We start from the raw sequence: 22,078 nt of genomic DNA, 5'->3' as shown, positions 1-22,078 counted from the left end.
GGGGGCGTGCCGGGAGGGGGGAAGGGGGGTGGAGAACTGGGGCGAGAACGGGGGTGTGGACGGACGGGCGGATGGATGGGGCGGGGGCGGCCGGGAGGGGGGGGGGGAGACAGGACGCGAAGGACCTAGGATCCGAGGAGGGAGAGGGAGGGGTGGGGAGGGCAGGGGCGGGGGTGCGGGGTCTGGGGGGGGAGGGGGGCAAGGCCTGGCCCTGAGACGCGTGCGCGTGGCTGGCGGGGGCGCCTGGAGAAAGCCCGGGGAGGTCGGGGGGAGCCCCGCGGGGAGGAATTGGGGGGCCCCGCCGGGCTCTGCCCTCCGGGAGGAGCGGAGTGGGGAGGAGGCGGAGCCGAGCGCGGGGCGCCGAGCGGGGAGTCGGGAGGGACCGCAGCCTCGCAGAAAACCGGGACTGGAGGCAGAAACCAGGTAGGAAGGAGGGGCCGGCCGCAGACGGGGGCGGGGGGCGAGAAGGACGGGCCCCCACCGCCTGGGGTGCAGGGGCGCGAGTGGGGGTTCGGGGGTGCAGTGCGCGAGAGGAGGGCTGTCATCTCACCTGAGTGCGGCGTTCGATTCACTGGCAGCAGGAAAGACGGGGATCAGAGAAGAGTTACCACCGGCGCCCGGCTTCCCCGGCCTGAGCCCAGCCCCCTCCCACACCTGTCCATGCCGGGAGGCCCGCGTGCAGCAGAAGCCTGCGTCTCTGAGAGGGGGGGGGGGAGGGTGCCTGGGGATAAGAGCAAGGTGGGGCTGTGGGTCAGGACCTGTTGGTTTTCTTCTTTCATTGTTCATAGGACAACAGAATTTGAGACAGGACATGGGCAGATTCTGGCTTTGTGGAGCCTAAATATTATAAAATGCAGGGGTCTCTCTTTAAGAAGAAAAAACTGCAAATTACAAATACAATTGATTTTAAACTGTTGCTGTTAAAATCTTACTTTCACATTTTTTACAAAAAGCTATGACCGTGTGAGCACATTACTAGAGCACAGGAAGAGACCCTGGATAGGATTCCCAGTTTCCAGACTGGAGTGGTAAGGTATACGCAGAGCAATGACATTAGGGGACGAAGCCAGGCCAGGACCTCCAGAGAGTCTGCAAAAGTGGGGGACGCACGAGGTCGGCCTGGATCCCGGGGACAAGAGTGCAGGGGCAGAATCTGGGTGCCCAGGACAGGGGGCATTCTGCTGAATGAAATGAGAGAATAGGTGTCGGACACGAGACTGAGCGCCCTGGGGAAGGACGGACGTTCTCCGAGACCCTCCTTTTCCCCTCCCCCCTCCCCGGGTCATCCTTTAGTGCTCTGACAGTTCTGCCCCCAATCTTAAGTCTTTTTAAACTTCACCCTGATAACTTTCCACCCCAGATATTCCTCCCAATCTTAATGTTTTTTCTAAGTATGATATGATTTATTTCTGAGTCTTTACAATAATCCAGTTATATAACAAATGGAAAGGAATCAATTGTAGAAGACGGTTATGCCTAGAAAGTTCTAAGTTTAGAGATAGGCTAGGGGAAACTGCAGTGTTTAAACCTTAAGAAAGGTGACGGAGGGTGAGATTCATAACGGAAAAGAGAACATGTAGAACTGGGAGCAGGGAGGAGATCTCTAAAGAGGAAGGTAGAGGAAGGGGGCCCAGCGTAGGCGAGTGGACACTGATGCTGCAGAAGGGGGCTGGAGAGAGGCAGGCGAGGGCAAGAGTTGGGTTTTCACCTCCACTTCCCCAAAGCCCCCCCCCATTTTGCATGGCACCCCTTCCCTTCCCGCCATCCCTTCCACCCCGCTCCCAACCTCTGGCACGCGTCCTCAGCTGCATGCAGGCAGCCGGTCCCCTCACCCTGGCAGTGGGGCTTGGGAGCACTCCACTGGCCCTGACTACAGATGCTGCGGGAGCTGCCCACCAGATGGAAGTCAGGGTCACACCGGAAATCCACCCGGGCTCCGTCCAGAGCGGGGAGGTCCCCACCCGTCAGGAAAACCTTCCCGTTTTCCAGGGCCAAGTATGACTTGGAGCAGATTCGGACTGTGGAGAGACACAAAAAGGAAAAGAGAGGCACGTTGGGGAAGGGGGCCTCAAGCACCCCACTCTTCAGGAAATCTGGCGTCCTCTCCTCCCTTAACCCTGGAAGCATCCGCACCCCACCCAAGGAAAGGGAAAAGGCGTTTCCATGGTAGGAACCTGAGGTGGGGCTGTAGGTGCCCAGAAGGGAATCTTTTCAAAGTCAGCGGCAGTGGGCGGTCCCCTGGCTTTGAGAGTGCGGATGTGTAACTTTAGATGCACAATTGGATTTACCTTTCTTATTATAGTTGGCTTACGGTAATGTCAAACTGGGTTTCGCTTCGTGGGTATATGGCCTCTGCGTTGGAGACAGAGGTATTCAAGACTGCAGTGAAACCATTTTACGAGGGTTTTTGCACAATCTGCCACTAGTCCTCAAAGAGAAGAACTCACAAGCAAGATGAATAATCAAGTTATTTTGTCAAGTGGTCAGTGGCCTAATGCAGGGAGGATGAGATGAGGTGATGTGTGGGCTGCTGACTTCACTGCCTCCAAGTGCGGTAGGGAAGTCCCTCTTGCATGGTGTGAGCTCTGTAAATGTCCTTGTGAATTGTGACAGTGGTTGAAAGTGCTGACCTAAGCAATAATGCTAAGTGTGAGGCAGGCCGAGGAATGATCTAGAAGAGAAGAGGGGCTTGGGGATGCTACTCACCGCAGCGGCTGGGAGTGTCCATGTCTGTCCAGGAGCCGTTGGCCAGGCACTTGCGGACCTTGGGCCCCACCACCTCGCGCTCCCCCCGGCACACGTACTCGATCTCATAGTCCACGGGCAGGAAGTTGATCGCCTTCACCTGGTCCCGAGTCAGGCCCCTGTACCTGATGCCCCCTTCCCAGGGCGGGTGTATGATCTGGCACCCTGAGGGGTGAGTGGAAGGCATCAGAGAGGAATGGCGGGGAGGGGAGGGACAGAGGGCGTGGTCAGCGGGCAGGTGGCGGGCCCAGGGGAGCAGCTGCGGTGCCAGAGGGTGGGGGTCGGGACGGGTACAGAACCCGGGACGAAAGGAGAGAGGGCTCGGCGAGCTCGCCAGTGAGGAAGGAAGGGTGCAGGTTGGGGGTGATGGGCAGAATTAAGAAACGGTGAAGGGGTACACTGTGCCGGCGAGCTTGGTAAAACAGACTGGAGGAGGGTTTTTGAGCGAATTAGGCTGAGAGGGCAGGGGGGCCTTAGGCTCCCTGGGCAGCAGTGCAGGCAAGGAAAGAGGGGTGGGGTTGGGCCCATCATGCAGGGTCCCCGAAAGGTGGCCTATGCAGCAGTGTGGGGCAGACAAGAGGGGGCGCTGGGTCACAGGCGGGGGTGATGGAAAGGAGGTCAGGGATGTCACAGTGGGTCCGGCGGACGGGACAGGAATGGGGACCAGAAAAAGGGAGGGGGAGGGGCAGGGAGAGGGGGAAGGGGATGGGGGTGCCCGAGGTCGCCGGCGAAGGTGCACCTTCCGAGGTGGCGTTGGGGGTCTGCGCCCCGCCCGCGCCCGGGGGGCGGAGGAAGAGCGGCGCCAGCGGCAGCAGCAGCAGCAGCAGCAGCATCTGAGTGACAGGAGGCCGTGAGGGCCGGACCCCCGCCGGCCTGGCCCAACCCGGGAGGCCCGCCCGGCCTCGCCCGCCCGGCCTCCCGGGGCCCGGACCCGGCCCCGACCCGGCTCCTCCCGCCGACGAGACGCGCGCCCGGCGGAGGAGGCGGGGGCGGAGCCCCGCGCGGGGTGGGGTGGGGGGGGGGGAGGAGAGAGCGCCGGTCCCCACCCTCCTCCTGCCTCCCTCGGCCCCCCACCCTCCCGGGACTCCACCTCTCGGCCCCCGCGCCCCGGCCCGGCCCTCCCCCGCGCGCCCCTCGCGGATCCCGGCTGCCGGCCCGGCTCTTACCTCTGCGCCCGGCCGGGCTCCCCGGCTCCGCGGCTCCCCGGCTCCCCGGGCCTGCAGGCCCCAGGCCCGGCCGCTCCTCCCGCTCCCCTCCGGTCTCCCCGACCGTCCCCTCCGCCCGGCCCTCCTCCCAGCGAATCCGCGCTCCGGCCCGGGTCGCCCTGCCCTCGCGCTCCCCCAAACCCCACCCCGGTCTCTGCTTCCCGGGGCGGCGGCGGCCGCGGGAGCGGGAGCCGGGAGCGAAGGAGGCGGCGCCGGGGACCGGGGGAGGCTCCGGGCGGAGGGAAGAAGGAGGGTGCGGAGCCGGCAGGGCGGGGGGGGGGGGGGGGGGAGGGCGGGGGAGCCCGAGGAGCGGGCGCCTCCCACAAGCAGAGCCCCGGGAGCCGCCCCGGATCCCGGCCCCGCCCTGGACCGCCCCCGGCGCCGGCGGGTAGGGGGCTCGGGCGCGCACGCACCCCGGGCGGGGGGCCGGCGGGCGGGCCTCGGGGCGCCGGGGCGGGCTGGGGGGGGGCGGGTGCCGAGGGGCCGCGAGCCGCAGGCGGGGACGCAGGGATGCAGGGTTGCAGGTGGAGGAGGCGGCCCCGAATCGCGGTGAGAGGAGGGAGGCGGGGGCCGCGAGGGGAGGAGGAGAGCCAGGCAGGTGGGAGGGAAGGAGAGCTGAGGTCAGAGCGGGAAGGGCGGAGGAGAAGGGGGGCGGGGGGGGGTGAAGACCGGGCGACCTGAGCGGCCCCCGAGGCCCAGCAGCTTAGCCTGGCTGTCCTGGGAAGGTCCCTCGGAGAAAGGGCTGGAAGCTAGAGCCGGGGAGAGGAGCACCCTGAGAGAAGCTGAGGCGGCGGGAGCAAACAAGGGATATAGGGGGGCCTCCAGCGGAGCCGGGCCCAGCGGCCTGTCTACTCCAGCGGGGCCCAGCGGCACCCTGTCTACTCCAGCGGGGCTCAGCGGCACCCTGTCTACTCCAGTGGGGCCCCAGGCCCAGTGTTTCCTGAATGATGGAGAGGCACAGGCCTAGGGACCAGCCCGTGGCCGTGGCCTTTGTGCAGTGGTGAAGGCTGCGTGTGTGTGTGTGTGTGTGTGTACGTGTGTGCATGTGAGTGTGTGAGCATGTGTTCGTGGTCGTATGAATGTGCGTGTTCGTGTGTGCGCACGCATGTGCGCATGTGGTTGTGTTCGTATGCGTGTGTTCCTGTGCCTGCACGTGTGTTTATGTGTGCGCACGTGCGTGTGTGTGCATGGGAGTGAGCGTGGGCTGCTGGGGGAGACGGGATTCCTAATGGGGGACAGGCAAACAGTATGTAACTGATCTGACCTGAGGGTCTCATCCTTTAGCCCTTTTTATAGCAGGTATCTTCCAACGAATCTTTTACTGTGCAGAATTGAAATTCATAGATGATACAACCTACCTACACACAGAACTTAAAAATCAGCGTGCTTCCCTGTCCATACCATAGAGGAGAAATGACAGAATAATTTGTGATAAAATAACATAAACATGCTAACGTGTGACTGTTGAGGCCCCACCACACTGGCCACACCTGTCCACACAAGCACACGCAGATGCAGGTGCTGAGGCAGTGACTCACCTACCTCCAGCATGTTGCCATCGATGAAGCGATTTAAGGAAATGTTGGACAACTCTTGGTACCAAAGTGAACCTTCCCTAGATTTACACAGAACTGTAATTGTGTTCCTAGAAAGTTCATTGTATAGTAATACCATTTTTTAAACACTATTAATTTCCAGGCTCAGATAATTAAACACAGGTTTTCGCCTACATGAATGTCCTAGGGGACACTTGGGAATCTGGATGAGGGACAATTTATTGTGCCCGCTATGTTTGGAAGAATATCTTATTCCCCTGCCCTGCTCATAACGGCCAACAATGGCCCCTCATCACTGTAAGCACAGAAGAAAACACCACAGATTGTTTTTTGATGTTCTCTAGGGAGTGTTTGAGACCCTTTGAGCTAGAAGTTGGGCAGAAGGGAGGAAGAGAGTGGGGCAGGATTTCTAACCACTCAAAGCAATAGACACCCTCCTCAGCGTGGCCTGATGTCCTCTCAGCAGGGTGGAACCAAAAAACGTGGGTGTCGACTGAAATAAAGTTACTGACCCCAGGACAACATGTGGATGAGGAATTTCCTAGCCTGCTTTGAAAAGAAGAGTTTCCTGTCTGCCTGGTCTGAAGGCTACTTCAGCTGTCTGGCCAGCAGAGCACCTCTCTCTGCGCTTCTGCGTGGTCCTGGCAAAGCTGATGCCCAGGAGGACACCCCTCCCAGACCCAGCATGGCCTCTCTGGAGGGGTGAATCTGCATAGGCACCCTCTCAGGAGCCCCCAAAGGAGTTCTCAAAGCCCTCATCTAAACCTTCACTCTGGCAGCTTCTCTCTGGCTTCCCTGAAGTCCTGATCCCTTTGCTGGTCTGAGTTGAGGGGGACAGAAGGGTGGAGTGCCCCCCTGGAAAAGAGCAGTCTGTGATTCCGTGAAATTGAACATTATTTTGGTGTTATTTATCGCCACGCTGCTGGTGCTAAATCAGAAAAGGAAACACCTTTAATGTCCATATCACAGAGTATTGGTTTAGTACCTTGGAATGTATTCATTCCATGTTTAAAACAGCAGCCAATGATATTAACTTGGGAAAATATGAGAATTTGAGGCGGGGAGACAGAATACAAAATTTGTACAGTTGTGGTATATATGTGTTTAAAAGCTGGAAGAAAATACATCAAGGGGCACCTGGCTGGCTCAGTCAGAAAAGCAAGTGACTCTCGATCTTGGGTTCATGAGTTTGAGCTCCACGTTGGGTGTAGAGGTGACTTAAATAAATAAAACTTAAAAAAAATACATCAAAATGTTAGCAGTAATTGCCTCTGGGGCCATGAATAATTGGGCACCTTTTTTTCTTGACGTTTGTTATTAAATTTTAGTTCCAATGTTTTACAAGTGTTACCTTTATAATCCTTTTTTTAAGCTTTCTTTTTAACTGCCCTCGGGACTCTGAAACTGTTCACCTTTTTCCACCAGCACCTACAACTGCATCCTCCGGTGTCCCTGCCCAGATTCCCCAGGACACTTACCAAAGCCCACCCCCCACCGGTACCCAACGCCCATCCACTCCTCTTCCTTCCACCAGGCACCAAACTCCTCTCCTCCAGGGAGGACACACTCAATCCCGTCCCCTCTGCTTTGCGCCCTTGCTGACATGTCCTCCTTTTACAGTTTCTGACCGTCTCTGACTCCTGAGAACGGTGCCAGTCTTCCTGTTCATGTTATTTCTCGTGCTCCCAGCTCCTTTCCTGTCTTCCGCCTCAATTTCTGCCTGGCATGGAGAGCACAGAGCCCAGAACTTAACACCCCACACACCCCACAAACATATTAGCCCAAGTAACCCAACTCACTCATGGTCTGCTGGGCGCTACGTGCCCTCAGTGGGCATCTAACTTAATTCTCACCCAGCCATGCAAAGTAGGTATAACGTCCTTCTTTTGGAGCCCAGTAAGCTGCAATCTGAGGACAGTAAGTACAAATCGGAGGTCACCGGCTATGCAGTTGACAGAACCAATAGTGGAAACACTTAGTGCGGTTCCAAATTCTTTCCACAGTGTCAGGAGATTTGGTTGCAAGGCCCTCCTCTTAGCCAACGTCCACCGCAGGGCGTTCCTTATCAGACGTCACGGAGCATCTCAGTTTGCCATCCGAATTAGCAGAGGGTGGTGGGTATGCAAGGGGGGTGTTCACGTCCACCTGCCCCTCCTCTTGCGTTGGGGTGAAAGTCCTGGCCTCAGGGAAGCCCTTCTGTCCTACACAGCTCTTGTGATTTAGAAAAGCATATGGGGCAAAGGCTTAAAATTCAAACATTTACATTGCCAGGCTTCACCCTGGTGTTTCAGTGACGGCTTGAACCTTCCTCCATACTCCGCGCCGACTGCCAAGGCTTTCTTGTTGGACCCTTCCCATCATGTTCCATTTCCATGTCCTCCCTCCTCCTCTAACGGGACGGTCTCACAGAGCTGTGGGGCCTGGAGAGGGCAGGGGCGGGGGTAACCATTCTTTAACAAATCTTCTCCACTGCTCCCCACACAGTTCTCTCTCACTGTATGTTCTTGACACTGCTGGCCTTGGTGCTTTTGAGCCAGGAGAAGGAAACAGGAAAATTATAAGGTCATTTCTATTATGTCTTTACAGGCACATCCAGGGGAATGGAGCGTGGAGCTCAAAAAATTCAGTGAAATAAAAAAGGGCCACACACCCCCCCCACCCCCACTTCCCACAAGGTGTTCTGGGTCAGGGGCAGCTGTCTCCCAGGTGCTCTGAGCCAACAGCCAGATTACAAAGCTGACAGTGGGGTGCCTGGGGAGCTCAGTCGGTTAAGCATCCGGTTTCGGCTCAGATCATGATCTCGCAGTTCAGAGGTCACGATCTCCTGGTTGGTGGGTTCCAGACCCGCGTCAGGCTCTGTGCTGGCAGATCAGAGCCTGGAGCCTGCTTTGGATTCTGTGTCTCCCTCTCTCTCTGAGCCCCCCCCCCAAATAAATAAACATTTTAAAAAGTTTTTTAAAAAGCTGACACTGCCCATTGCTTCTGTAAATAATTCCTTCATAAGAGAGCCCTTCTGTAATAAGCAGATGAACACGAGGTGCTGAAATGCTAGGTTAGCCTAAACAACAAACAGGAAAATAATTAGCTTGTCTGTCCCTCCTTCTACAGGGTACACGTGGTCAGGTTAACAGATGTAGAAAAGATTCAGTTCTCACAGACACATTTAGTGAGTATTTCTACTCCTGGAACAAGAGACTCAGATTTTTAAGGATTTCAACACAAACATGTTTACTAAACTGTGTTTAGTTAAATATATGTAATTGAGGATATACCAGATATGAATATACATAAATTCATAGCAATCCAAAAAGCATATGTATCATAATGCATGTATGCTTTTGGGCATTTGGTTGGTGGGGTGTGTGTTTGTTCATTTCGCTGCAAAATATTTCTCTCCCATTATGTCCAGTTCAGGATCCGATAATGACTGTTCATTTATCCAGAGAACACTAGCACAATACTGAATAATACTAAGAGAAGAAGAAGCATCTCCACAGTTTTCTATTAGAAACTACAGAACGTGGAGGACTCTGTTATTTGACACGTGTTGCAGGTGTAACATCCATAATAAAGTACAATCTTGTTTCTGCAGTAAAATACATGACTATCAACATTAGGTGCAGTAAATAAAGACCATAAATAGCTTCACGTCTGGTCTTGCCACCAAATGAGTTAGAAACAATTTTTTTTCTTATTTTCGGAGCACTGTGGATTTTAGAAGTGCAGAAAAGGATGTGTGGAGGTGAGTGCACAAACATGAAACAATTTACAAATGAACAAATCTGAGGCAACAGACTAGAGATTCTATTCATGGAAATCCCATAGAAACACGAGTTTTATTGAAGTATTATTGAAGGTTTTTTTGAAAAACACAAGTGTTATTGAAGGCGTGACCTGCACTGAACAGCATAAAGTAACTGAATAAACCAAAGAGGTAAAAGAGGTAAAAGATCTGTACACTGAAAACTACAGAAAGCTTATGAAAGAAATTGAAGAAGACACCAAGAAATGGAAAAATATCCCATGCTCCTGGGTTGGGAGAACAAATATTGTTAAAATGTAGATACTACCCAAAGCAATGTACACATTCAGTGCAATCCCAGTCAAAATAACACCAGCTTTCTCCACAGAGCTAGAACCAACAATCCTAAAGTTTGTATGGAACCAGAAAAGACCCTGAATAGACAAAGGAATCCTGAGAAAGAAAACCGAAGCAGGAGGCATCACAATCCCAGTCTTCAAGCTGTATTACAAAGCTGTAATCATCAAGACAGTAAGGTACTGGCACAAAAACAGACACTCAGATCAATGGAACAGAATCGAGAACCCAGAAATGGACCCACAAACGTATGGCCAACTAATCTTTGACAAAGCAGGAAAGACTATCCAATGGAATAAAGACAGTCTCTTCAGCAAGTGGTGCTGGGAAAACTGGACAGCGCCATGCAGAAGAATGAACCTGGACCACTTTCTTACACCAGACACAAAAATTAACTCAAAGTGGATGAAAGACCTAACTGTGAGACAGGAAACTATCAAAACCCTAGAGGAGGAAACAGGCAACAACCTTTTTGGCCTCGGCCACAGCAACTTCTTACTCAACTTGTCTCCAAAGGCAAGGGAAATAAAAGCAAAAATGAACTATTGGGACCTCATCAAGATAAAAAATCTTCCGTTCCGCAAAGAAAACAATCAATAAAACTAACAGGCAACCAATGGAATGGGAGAAGATATTTGCAAATGACATATCAGATAAAGAGTTAGTAGCCAAAATCTATAAAGAGCTTCTCAAACTCAACACCCAAAAAACAAATAATCCAGGGAAGAAATGAGCAAAAGACATGAATAGACACTTCTCCAAAGAAGATATCCAGATGGCTCACAGATACATGAAAAGATGCTCAACATCGCTCATCATCAGGGAAATACTAATTAAAACCACAATGAGATACCACCCCATACCAGTCAGAATGGCTAACATTAACAACTCAGGCAATGACAGATGTTGGCGAGGATGTGGAAAAAGAGGAACCCTCTTGCACCGCTGGTGGGAATGCAAACTGGTGCAGCCGCTCTGGAAAACAGTGTGTAGGTTCCTCAAAAAATTAAAAGTAGAACTACCCTACGACCCAGCAATTGCACTACTAGGTATTTATCCAAAGGATACAGGAGTGCTGATTTGAAGGGACACATGCATCCCAATGTTCACAGCAGCACTATCAACAATAGCCAAAGTATGGAAAGAGCCCAAATGTCCATCGATGGATGAATGGATAAAGAAGATGTGGTTTATATGTGTACAATGGAATATTACTCTGCCATCAAAAAGAATGAAATCTTGACATTTGCAACAACGTGAATGGAACTAGAATATGTTAGGCTAAGTGAAATAAGTCTGTCACAGAAAGACAAATCTATGATTTCACTTATATGTGGAATTGAAGAAACACAACAGATGAACATAGGGGAATGAAAGGAAAAATAAGATATTAAGATAAAACCAGGGAGGGAGGCAAACCATAAGAGACTCTTAAATACAAAGAACGGGGTTGTTGGAGGGGAGGCGGATGTAGGAATGTGCTGGATGGGTGATGGGTACTCAGGAGGGTACTTGTGATGAGCACTGGATGTCATATGTAAGTGATGAATCAGTAAATTCTACTCCTGAAACCAATATATCACTGTATGTTAATTAACTTGGATTTAAATTTAAAAAAAAAAAAAAAAGCAAGTATAACCCTGTTACAGTGGGTGGGATGGGGCTGCCCCATCCAGGGACCAAAATGGACAATTCAATCTGAGCAGAAAGGGAAGTCTGGAACAGATGTGAAGCTGGCTCTGCTATCGTATCAGAGTCTGAAGGCCGACATGACTCAGACACACCTTTGGATGCTTCAGTGTTTATTACGCTTCGATCAGAGCAGAAACACACTACCTTAGTGGTGCATAACCTACAAGCAGTTCACGTTACCTCCCTTAATCCTTCCAGCTGTCCCTGTGTGGTGTGCTATTATTATGATGCATTTTCAGAAGAGAAAACTACATCTCAGAAAGGTGGCTGAGCCAGCCCCAGGTCACCCAGCCAATGCCAGCACAACTGGGGCTGCAGCCTAGATCCCTGGACCTCCTCCTTGTCACTCATGGTGCTACAGCCACACTGGCCTGATTGCATTCTTGAACTGGTCCAGATACTCTCCGCCCAGGAAGCAAGCAGCCCGGACATGCCCTCTTTGGCCTGCACACCCCATGCCACCCTCACCTCTTTAAACTTAAACATCATCTGCAGAGAAGCCTCCCCTGAATTGCCCAGACTGACCTAGGCCCCGCCCCCCCCTGCAGGTGCTCTCCCAGCTCACGACCTTCGCCATGCAAAACGCTCATCTCAGTGGCCACTTTTTTAAAAACTATGGAACCATTTATTTAGTGATATGCCTTCCTGAGCAGCCCTCAAGCTCCACGGGAGCCGGGACCCTGAGCGTCGTGCTCATTTTCTCCCCCCACAGGAGCTGCACAGCACCTGCTGCCTGGTTTGAAGCTCAAGGGAAGATCAATCAACAAAACATCTGAATCCAACCTCAGCTGTCACCCCACTCACTGCATGGAATTATCTCACCACTTCTCAAGCCTGGTCTCTACTGTTTGGCAAAGATCTCCTAGGCGTTGGTGAAGTGAGATACTTTCTTCCAGGGGACACATCCTCCACACATTTAAATCCTACCACTATGAGCCTGCAGCAGCTCTACAGGGTCGATGTCTGGTGCATGCACGAGTTCTTGTCCACGGGGCAGCACTAGCGGTGGTTAGTGGGCCACATCGGGCTGTCAGCACAGTGAGATGTCACCAGCAAGATTGTCCTGCTGCTCTGAAGACAGTGTCTTTCCTAAGACCAGCCTCCCTGGTCTTATCCCCAAGATTCTGCTATGAAACAGGGGCAAAGGTGGAGAATTTCCAGCTGTGTCTAGAGGAAACTTTTACTCTGTCTGGATAATCATAAGTAGGATGTGGGAAGAGACAAGAGAAAGAAAGAAAGAAAGAAAGAAAGAAAGAAAGAAAGAAAGAAAGAAAGAAAGAAAGAGAAAGGCTAAGAGCCGAGAGACAAGAGAAAGAAGAAAGAAAGAAAGAAAGAAAGAAAAAGAAAAAGAAAGAAAGGCTAAGAGCCAATGGACCCCAAAAAAAGGGTTGGTGGCCCTATTGTCGCTGATTGTTGTCAAGCAGCCAGCACTAAACAGTTATGAGACTCAAACAAGGTCAAGAGCTCTGGAAGCCTGAAGCATTGCCAAGTATTAGTACTTAAAATTGTATTATGGGAGGGGGCACCTGGGGGGCTCAGTCGGTTGGGCGTCCGACTTCGACTCAGGTCATGATCTCATGGTTCATGGGTTCGAGTCCCACGTAAGGCTCTGCTCTGACAGCTCGGAGCCTGGTGCCTGTTTCAGATTCTGTGTCTCCCTCTCTCTCTGCCCCTCCCCTGCTCATGCTCTGTCTCTCTCTCAAAAATAAACATTAAGGGGCGCCTGGGTGGCGCAGTCGGTTAAGCGTCCGACTTCAGCCAGGTCACGATCTCGCGGTCGGTGAGTTCGAGCCCTGCGTCGGGCTCTGGGCTGATGGCTCGGAGCCTGGAGCCTGTTTCCGATTCTGTGTCTCCCTCTCTCTCTGCCCCTCCCCCGTTCATGCTCTGTCTCTCTCTGTCCCAAAAATAAATCTACGTTGAAAAAAAAATTTTTTTAAATAAAAAATAAAAAAAAATAATAATAAACATTAAAATAAGAAATTTAAAAAATTGTATTACGGGAGAGAAGTGGGTTTGAGAATGGTTCTCTTACGGAACGAGAATGGGTTTGTGTATCATGTGATAAAGGTAGGAGGCGCTCGCGAACGTTGTGTCCTTGGTTTAGAAACAGAAACATGGGGTTTTTCCGCTTTCCCAGCCCACAGCGGGTCCTTTCTTGCCACCCTCCACTAGGAACTTTCTGGAAAGCCCCAGGTGTGGGCAGTGGTAAGTTCAGAGGCACTGCCTCCTCTCACGGCAGAGGCTGCAGACTACATTGCAGTCGGTCCTGAACCCACCAGGAAGTGCCTGTCTGTGCCTCACCTTCCTCACTCTTGAAATGGGGATAATAACATACTCTCCTGGAGTTGTAGGGATTAACTGAGATAATCACACGTGTGCAAGTTTCTAGCCCATGAATGGGTAACTCCCTTTACACCCCTAAATCCCCCTCGGACACGTCTCAGCCCAGCCCCCTGACCGTGGATGCCAGGCCTCACGATGGACAGGATGGGCTTCTTATGTATTCTTCCAGAGATAGACTATGGCTGTGTAAACAAATAAGTTTCCCCTTTATGACACAATAGTAGCATACTATAGTTGAGGGGGTATTCCCTATCGGTACTCAGGGGGCTCCCCCTTGCCTCATTATACCTAAATAATATTCCACTGGCTGGCTGGCTCAGAGATAATTTATGCAGTCCACGTTTGATAGACCCTGACATGTTTATAGCCTTCTTCAATGACAAACAATACTGCATTGAATAACTTTGTACATGTATCATTTCCCACATGTGGGAGTCTCTCTGTGGAATCACTTCCTATGCAGTAAAACTGGGTGAATTGTGTATGCATTCACCAGTTGTGTATGGCATTACCAAACTAAACCCAAACGGAACTCTTGGGGCACCCAGCTGGCTCAGTGAGAGGAGCACGAGACTGTTGATATTGGGGTTGTGAGTTTGAGCCCTATGTTGCGTGTAGAGATTACTTACAAATAAATAAACTTAAGGGATGCCTGCTGGCTCAGTCAGTTAAGCATCTGACTCTTGCTTTCAGCTCAGGTAATGATCTCATGGTTAGTGAGATCAAACCCAGCCATCGGGCTCTGCACTGACAGCACAGAACCTGCTTGGGATTCCCTCTCTCTCTCTCTCTCTCTCTCTCTCTCTCGCCCCCCTCCTCCCCTCACTCTCTCTCTCCCTCTAAAGTAAAGAAAAAAATTTTTTTAACTTAAAAAGGGGTGCCTGAGTGGCTCAGTCGGTTAAGTTCCCAACTCTTGATTTTGGCTCGGGCCATGATTTCACTGTTGGTGGGATTGAGCCCTGCGCTGGGCTCTGCGCTGACAGTGTGGAGCCTGCTTGGGATTCTGTCTCCTCTCTCTCTGCCCCTCTCCTGCTCAGGCATGTCTTCTCTTTTTCTCTCAAAATAAATATATAAACTTTAAAAAAATAAAAATAAATAAACTTAAAAATATATAAATATATATATTTATCAAGGGGGGAGTCTTGGCTGACAGAACATTGTCAAGAGGTCCGCTCGGAAAGATGAAAACAAAGGATTCAGAATGCTTTTCCTACAGATGTGCTGACATTGCTGGCAAGTGGCCCATAAGAAAGTCCTATTATTGGTCGATATCTCCCATAGCTACCATTGAAAGTATTACAGGTACATAAAGGAAACTTGGTTGGCTGAAGTTTTGTTTATTTTTCACGAGAAGACAAGCTGTCAGCCTTCATAATCTTTGTAGTCTGGTAAGGTAGTTTTAAAGCTGGAATCCACAAAGATGGAAAAATAAATCCATGCTTTCATTTTATTATGTAAAAAGCAAAACAGGGGCGCCTGGGTGGCTCAGCCGGTTAAGCGTCCGACTTCCGCTCAGGCCATGATCTCGCGGTCTGTGAGTTCAAGCCCCGCGTCGGGCCCTGTGCTGACAGCTCAGAGCCTGGAGCCTGTTTCAGATTCTGTGTCTCCCTCTCTCTGACCCTCCCCCGTTCATGCTCTGTCTCTCTCTGTCTCAAAAATCAATAAACATTAAAAAAAAATTAAAAAGCAAAACAGATACATCTATTCTCTTTTTTAATTTTTTTAATGTTTATTTTTGAGACAGAGAGACATAGTGCGAGTGGAGAGGGGCAGAGAGAGAGGGAGACACAGAATCTGAAGCCAGCTCCAGGCGCCGAGCTGTCGGCACAGAGCCAGGCATGGGGCTTAAACTAGCGAACCATGAGATCATGACCTGAGCTGAAGTCGGTCGCTTAACCGACTGAGCCACCCAGGCGCCCCCAGCTACAGCTACTCTTTTTTTTTTTTTTTTTTAATTTTTTTTTCAACGTTGATTTATTTTTGGGACAGAGAGAGACAGAGCATGAACGGGGGAGGGGCAGAGAGAGAGGGAGACACAGAATCCGAAACAGGCTCCAGGCTCTGAGCCATCAGCCCAGAGCCCGACGCGGGGCTCGAACTCACGGACCGCGAGATCGTGACCTGGCTGAAGTCGGACGCTTAACCGACTGCGCCACCCAGGCGCCCCCAGCTACAGCTACTCTTACGGCCACTAACTAAAATATCAAGTCTCCTTAGTGGTGGAGCAAAGGTGGAGTTATTCAGATGCTTAAGCACATGGTGCTGACTAGTAGAGGAAGTTACAATTTAAAATGTTTGGTTAATGACAAAAATGAAATGAATTCTGCATAAATTTAGCTTTGCTGCTAGAAACCTCTCCAAACAGCTTTCAGGTCGGGACAAATAATGAAAAGGTATAGAAACCAACACAAAAACTATAGAAATGGTAGAGAAAAGTTGGAGGACCGGTTGGTCATGGTTCCCAGTACAGCACCTGAATGTCCCCACGCAGCAGTGTCTGGATAAAGGACACTGGTCCGTAGTCTGCGGCCCAGGCCTCCAGGTCTGGCCGGCCTTGGGCTCCTCACGACTCCTGTGGCCTCAGGCTCATCATCTCAATACAGGTATTTGATCCACTTACGTCGTGTGCTACTGCGAGGGACAAATACTATCATGGAAAATGCTCTGAGGTTAAAAACTCCACATGAACGTAAATTAGTATTTCCTGCATTGATTGGCATCCGATATCCGTGTCACACACGATCAGGTCCTTAAACTGAGTTCACCGATGGAGCACTGTCTCAGTAAGTATAAACCGTGTGCAGCTTTGGCGAATGCCTGGGTGCTCCCAGCTCCAGCTCCTCCCCGCGGACTTCTGGCCGAGTCCCCCGCCAGAGCAGTAATTCCGCGCGACCACCAGATGGCGCTCGTTACCAGACGAGCCTGAGGTCCCTTCAGAAATTGAGCATTTTCCCTTAGGAGCTTTTGTTCAGGTTTGCTCATTTTGTTGTTTGTTTGTTTGTTTGTTTGTTTGTTTAGGTTTCTTCATTTTGTAACTGAAAAAACAATCATTATAAAGACCATGTGGTGACTGTGAAAATACACCAAACAGTGTAAGAAACAACAAGGAAATCCCCCGTCTCTGGGAAGGCTCGTAAGCGGTGTCCTTCCCTGGTTTGAATGCAACAGTGTGTAGCCCCACTGGCTGCTTGAAATCACCCCAAAAGTACAACCAGACCAACACAAAGCCACTGTGCCCACGTCTACCCACCCCAGACACGCACGCATCCACATCCAGCTCCGTGCTCGCCAAGTTTAAGGCCATAACCCCTTCGTTGCTTGCCGGCTTCTTGCTGAGGCCTCATCCTTCCAGAGGGAATAGCATTACCAGACTGGCTGAGCCGGCTGGACTTCAGGGTGTTAGCAGGTCGGTAACTGAATCAACAGTTTCAACAAGCAGATGAAACATCTTGCAGGCAAATATATTAACATATAGTTTGCACACACACACACAATGTTTTTTCTGGGAGAAAACTGTAACGACGTTTGCCTCCTTTATCCAGCGACTTAGCAATACCAACTACTCCCCGTGCGGCCAAGAACCAACAGCAAAGGGGAGCCAAAACCCTGGTTGGTCATAAGGTTCATTCAACAAAAGGACACAGTTTGATTCAATTTGATTTGGCTCAAGTTTTTATTGTTTTAAACGTTTAGTTATTCATTTCGAGAAAGAAAGAGCACGAGCTAGGAGGGGTAGAGAGAGAGGGAGCAGACTTCGCACTGTCAGAGCAGAGCCCTACGTGGGGCTCGAGCTCACGAACCGTGACGTCATGACCCGAGCCGAAATCAAGAGTTGGATGCTTAACTGACTGAGCCACCCAGGGGCCCCTTAGCTCAAGTTTTTAAAGTCCGGACCCCAGTTTTCTCATTCGGCACTCAGAGGGTCCCTGAGCGCCCCAGCCTGGGCACTGTGGGTGCAGAAGCACCAGTGACCTCTGGCACGTACACAATGTCACTGGTGGGGAAAACCAGTGGGTCCCCTTCCGGGAGCAGGAGGGAAGATGGAGCTGAAGCAGCACTCATTTCCTGGACCCGAGGGTCTTGGAAGCTGTGCAAATGGCCAGTGAACAGGGAGCAGGGAGGGGAGGAGACCCTGGTTCAGTGACCTACGGTGTGCCTGGCCCCTGAAAGGCAGCAAATCCATTTCCTCCCGCTCACGATTGCTACCTCCAGGCCCGCAGACACCTGAAGCCCCTCATCCGCACACAAAGCCGTTAATCCAAAATTCAAGATCCAAAGTCAACAACAGTAACATCGGAGTTAACACAGTGGCATGATCTAGATCAAGTACAAGGGTAAATATTGAGCTGGTGGGGCTACAGTGCGGGAAGTGTGCCCACAGCCTGAGAGGGAGGAGAACACAGGGGCTGGGGGCCCGGGCTGGCGCCCAATTTGTCATTCATTCTTTCAACATGCTCCCTCTACTGCGAAGCCCGCACTGGCACCTGGGAGGGAGCAGGGAAAACAAGAGAAACCCTGCCCTCCCGGCCCAACTTCCCGGGCACAGGCCCTGCACAGCGGTGCTGTTGTGGTCCTAACGGCGCCAGACTCAGGCCAAGCACCTCACGGCCCTGTGGCATTCACTCCTCACAGCAGGCCATGAGGTGGGCGGGATAATCCCCAGTCCCGGGTAAAGACACCGAGGCTGGACTTTGCACCTGACCGCTCAGATGCGAGCTTCCGCCCCTCTTCCTCTAGGTGAAGACGCTGGAAGGGGACCCCCTGGGCCAGAGCCCCACCCCCCACCCCCCACCCCCGAATGCCGACTGCCCTTCCACCCAGGTTCCTCTGCTGGGAAAGCCTGTGATGGCCAGGCAGCGAGGTGACGGGCAGAACGACAGGTGCCCCGTTCCAGACGCCCAGCAGCGCGTTTGCCCAGCGTCGGGGAGGCACGTGGGGACCAGCGGGCCCTGGGCATCTGGGTGCGGCCGGGCCGGCGCACCACCTGCAGGCCGGACCGCAACGGGGAGACCAGCGCGCCGCTGCACCTGCGCCGGGCCCCGCCTCCTCTGCCCCGCCCCCAGAGACCCGGCAACCAATTGGCGGCGGCGGCTTCGTGACGTCCCTGTTGCCCTGCAAACCGGGGGGCGCGTCCGGGCCTTCCCCTGCGGATCCTGCAGGGATGCGGGAGAAAAGGGAGGGGCCCGGGGAGCTGAAAGAAGCCAAGGAGGTGGGGGGGGGGGGGGGGGCGAGATCGGTACAAACGGTGCGTATATTCTTGCAGGACCACAGGTTACCTGGGCTTGGCCGTCCGGCGGCGGGAAGCACGGGGAGCTGGCCCCAGCGCCCCGGGGCCGAGAAGATTCCTCGTGGTCCTGAGCCGCGGTCCGCCTTCCAGGCCTCGCACCGGCTGTGCTGCCCCGCGAGGACGCACGACACGGCTCCGTGCCGCCTGCACGGACCGCGCACGACCGTTTGGTCAAACCCGAGCTGCCTGCGTGCCCGCCGCACCCAAGTGCCTCCCCCGATTGGTAACAAGCTGGACGCCTTTCTGCTCGAAAGAGGGAAACATCGCGGCGTTCCAGAGTGGTAGCGGGGAGGACACAGACGTGGGAAGACGACGTGGATGGTTACAACGTCACCCCCGGGCAGAAGCCTGCTGTCCGCGTCTTCCTCCGCCTTTTCAGCACTCGGGTGAACACACCTGGCCGCACCACAGCGCGCGTGCGCACAGGCTCCCGGCGCGCGCTCCCGGATGAGCTGTGCCGGGGCCAGGGCTCTCCCGCCCCCAGCCGGCCTGTGACACACCTGGTTACATGGGCCCAAGTGAGACCTGGGTCTATCAGTCACCGAGTCTCCGGGGACTCTGCAGACCAACTTCAACACAAATACCACGGAAGCTGGGCCACAAGGGTGGAAAAGAAAATGTCCAATTCCTCTTGGTGTTGACAGCACTAGAGGGTCGCAGAAGGAAGGTCGCCGCAGGGTGAACACAGCGCCGTTCACAGGGAGGTGCACGTTCCTCCTAGCTCTCCTGGGTGGACGTGGTCATGCCCCCACTGACGACGGAGAAGCTGAGACACAGTGGGTACCCTGGGCCGACAGACACACTGCGTGCAATTTCCCAGTGTTTATTAAAATGGCAAACGCGCAGGCTCCACTCGTGCGGAAGGCACTGAAGTCCGTGGGCACACGGCCAGGACGCTCACACCACCCCGTGCCTAGCAGGAGACCCCTCCGGCTCCTCGTGCTCTGTGTCGTCACCTCGAAGTTCCTAACAGTCTTATCTCTCAATCTGTTTTGTAAGTGAGGTCCGAGGAGACTGCGCTGGGGGCCCGGAGCCCAGGCTCCAGGTGGTTCTTGCCTTTCAGTCGTCCCCGCGTCCGCAGGACAGCCTCCCAGGCCCCCAGGAGACACCCTCTGTGCGGCGCTTCCCCAGGAGGGGCAGGGCAAAGAGGAGAGGAAGGGTCAGGCAGGCACACCCGTCAGGGCAAGTCTGAGCTGGGGCCTCGGGACGCGTGAAGGGCTGCCCTCGGCCCCTAAGTATCTGTTCCCTGAAAGAATGTGACGTTAAATAACAAAAACAAAAACATGCCACCAAGACACACCAAGGGTGACCCCACACAACAAAGGGAGTCCTTCCCTGGTGTTTGGACAAGGTGCCTCAGAGTTCCACTTTGTATGGGGACCCTCACATTACGTCGCTGGCCCTGGCAGACCAATATCCAAATTATGCGTCAGAGCACGATGAAAACGGAGTCGCGATACTCACTGACTTGTGCTCCCAGGTGACATCTGACCAGAATATAGCCTCAGGGTGATTGGAATGCGACACACATGAAAGCAAGAGCCTTGTCTGTCTTGCTGAAACTTGTATTAGGAGACCCTAATATGAAGCGTGACACAGAGGGTTTTTCCTATGAAATATTTGTTCGTTTATATTAGCTGAATACATTTTACTGTAACCCAATAAAATAGACACTTAAAAAGCCGAAATAACCTGAATGTTCTGGGAAAGGTAAGTTTGATACATCCATGCACTTGAATACTGTGTAGCTGTAGGGCCTGAGTTTGTTCTTCAGGCGCTTGTTCGGAAAGGTCTCTGAGATAAATTGTTACCATTCATGGAGCAGCTGGCTGCCGTGGTTGGCGGAGCATGGGACTCTTGATCTTGGGGTGGTGAGTTCAAGCCCCGTGTTGGGCATGTGGCGAAGGGGAACAAGGTGGTTCTGGATGGCTGGGGGCGGGGGGAGGTTTTCAAGGTATGTTATTTTGTACCTTTGGATTTGGAAACAAATGCTTATGAATAACCAAATAAACAAGAATTGATACTTGGAAGACCCGAGAGAGCTCGGGTATGTATTAAGTGGGATTACACGTTGCTCAGCAAACACAAGAGGCAGAGCAGTGTAGGACACACGCTTCCATACTTTACACGTGGTCCGGAGGACTTGACAGCGCACGGCGTTCCCAGACGTGCACGTAGCGAGCGCTGCGTGTTTCGCCTGCAGACAGCAGCCTGCCTCACACACACAGATGCTGTATTTAGGGTGTGTTTCTGCACACGTGACCGTGGACCTGGCCTGTTAGCAAACATGGGGAGAGGTGCAGATTGAACGGAAATACTGCGGAGAGATGCACACAAAGACAACCCGAGGATGCCTGTGAGGTCACATAACGTGTGCTGCGCAAACTCAGGGAAGGTGACAGTTAAGCGCTGAGAGGAATGCCCGGCTCTGACCGACACAGGGCGGCTTCACCTCACGGGCCCGATGCCCCCACACCCACACTTCTGCAAATGGCGACAGTACTGGCCTCCTTTGTGCCGGCGGCCCCTCCCCTTGTTGAGGTCACCTCTGCCTCAAGACCCCGTCGTCCACGGGATAGCTGCCCCGCTCCGGGACCTCAGGTAGTCGAGGGCTCGCAGGTGAGTGAGGTGACGTGACTGGCTTTGGGATAGAACAGCCGGCTCGACGCCAGCCCGAGGTGCGCGACCCTGAGCACCTCACTTAACTTGGGTGCTTCCATTTCCTCATCTGTGAAGACGAGTGATAATAATCTAACGTTGTGTTACTGTTGTCAGGGTCGGATGCATTAACGCATGGAAACCACTCAGGGCACCACCATGGAATGCACCAATGGAGGCATTCGGTAAGGGTTTTGTGGTGTTTGCTGTTAGTTCTCCCAAGTGGCTTCGATGGCCTAGCTTCTCTGCTCTCCAGACCCTGCAGCCCACCTGATCTCCCACCCAGCTTTGACAGCAGGTGATTTCAGGCACCCCGCGGCCCCAAGCCCCGCCCTGGGAATGAGCTTGGGCTCAGCTCTCCCTCCCGGATGCGCAGGAGGAAGAACATTGTTGCGGGATACTTTGGTTTCAGAAAAGGAGAACCCCACTGAGGAGGCGGTGGGGCAAGCACAGAGGCTGCTCTTCCCATCTGACTCACCCCTGCAACCCTGGA

The 22,078-nt window shown here is 52.9% G+C and overlaps 1 protein-coding gene and 1 long non-coding RNA gene across 2 annotated transcripts in view; one reads left to right on the top strand and one right to left on the bottom strand.

Annotated features, from left to right (window-relative positions):
* The window catches only part of GABBR1 (gamma-aminobutyric acid type B receptor subunit 1), a 28,168-nt gene extending 24,001 nt beyond the window's left edge, over nucleotides 1-4,167 (bottom strand). Inside the window, exons 1-5 of the mRNA XM_045497154.1 lie at nucleotides 3,912-4,167; nucleotides 3,485-3,578; nucleotides 2,707-2,910; nucleotides 1,833-2,018; nucleotides 551-571 (exon numbers count right to left, since the gene is read on the bottom strand). Of these exons, the coding sequence (XP_045353110.1) occupies nucleotides 551-571; nucleotides 1,833-2,018; nucleotides 2,707-2,910; nucleotides 3,485-3,578 (505 nt within the window). The 5' untranslated portion in view covers nucleotides 3,912-4,167. The remainder of the gene's footprint in view (nucleotides 1-550; nucleotides 572-1,832; nucleotides 2,019-2,706; nucleotides 2,911-3,484; nucleotides 3,579-3,911) is intronic.
* LOC123607907 lies at nucleotides 330-20,957 on the top strand. The gene is made up of 2 exons (XR_006716970.1): nucleotides 330-423; nucleotides 18,904-20,957. It is a non-coding gene; the product is annotated as an uncharacterized LOC123607907 (long non-coding RNA).
* The last annotated feature ends 1,121 nt before the right edge of the window (nucleotides 20,958-22,078 follow it).

The sequence above is a fragment of the Leopardus geoffroyi genome, chromosome B2 (assembly GCF_018350155.1).
Source record: "Leopardus geoffroyi isolate Oge1 chromosome B2, O.geoffroyi_Oge1_pat1.0, whole genome shotgun sequence".
Classification (NCBI taxonomy): domain Eukaryota; kingdom Metazoa; phylum Chordata; class Mammalia; order Carnivora; family Felidae; genus Leopardus; species Leopardus geoffroyi.
The sequence above is the reverse complement of the archived record's forward strand: the minus strand, read 5'-3'. Positions and strand labels throughout refer to the sequence as shown.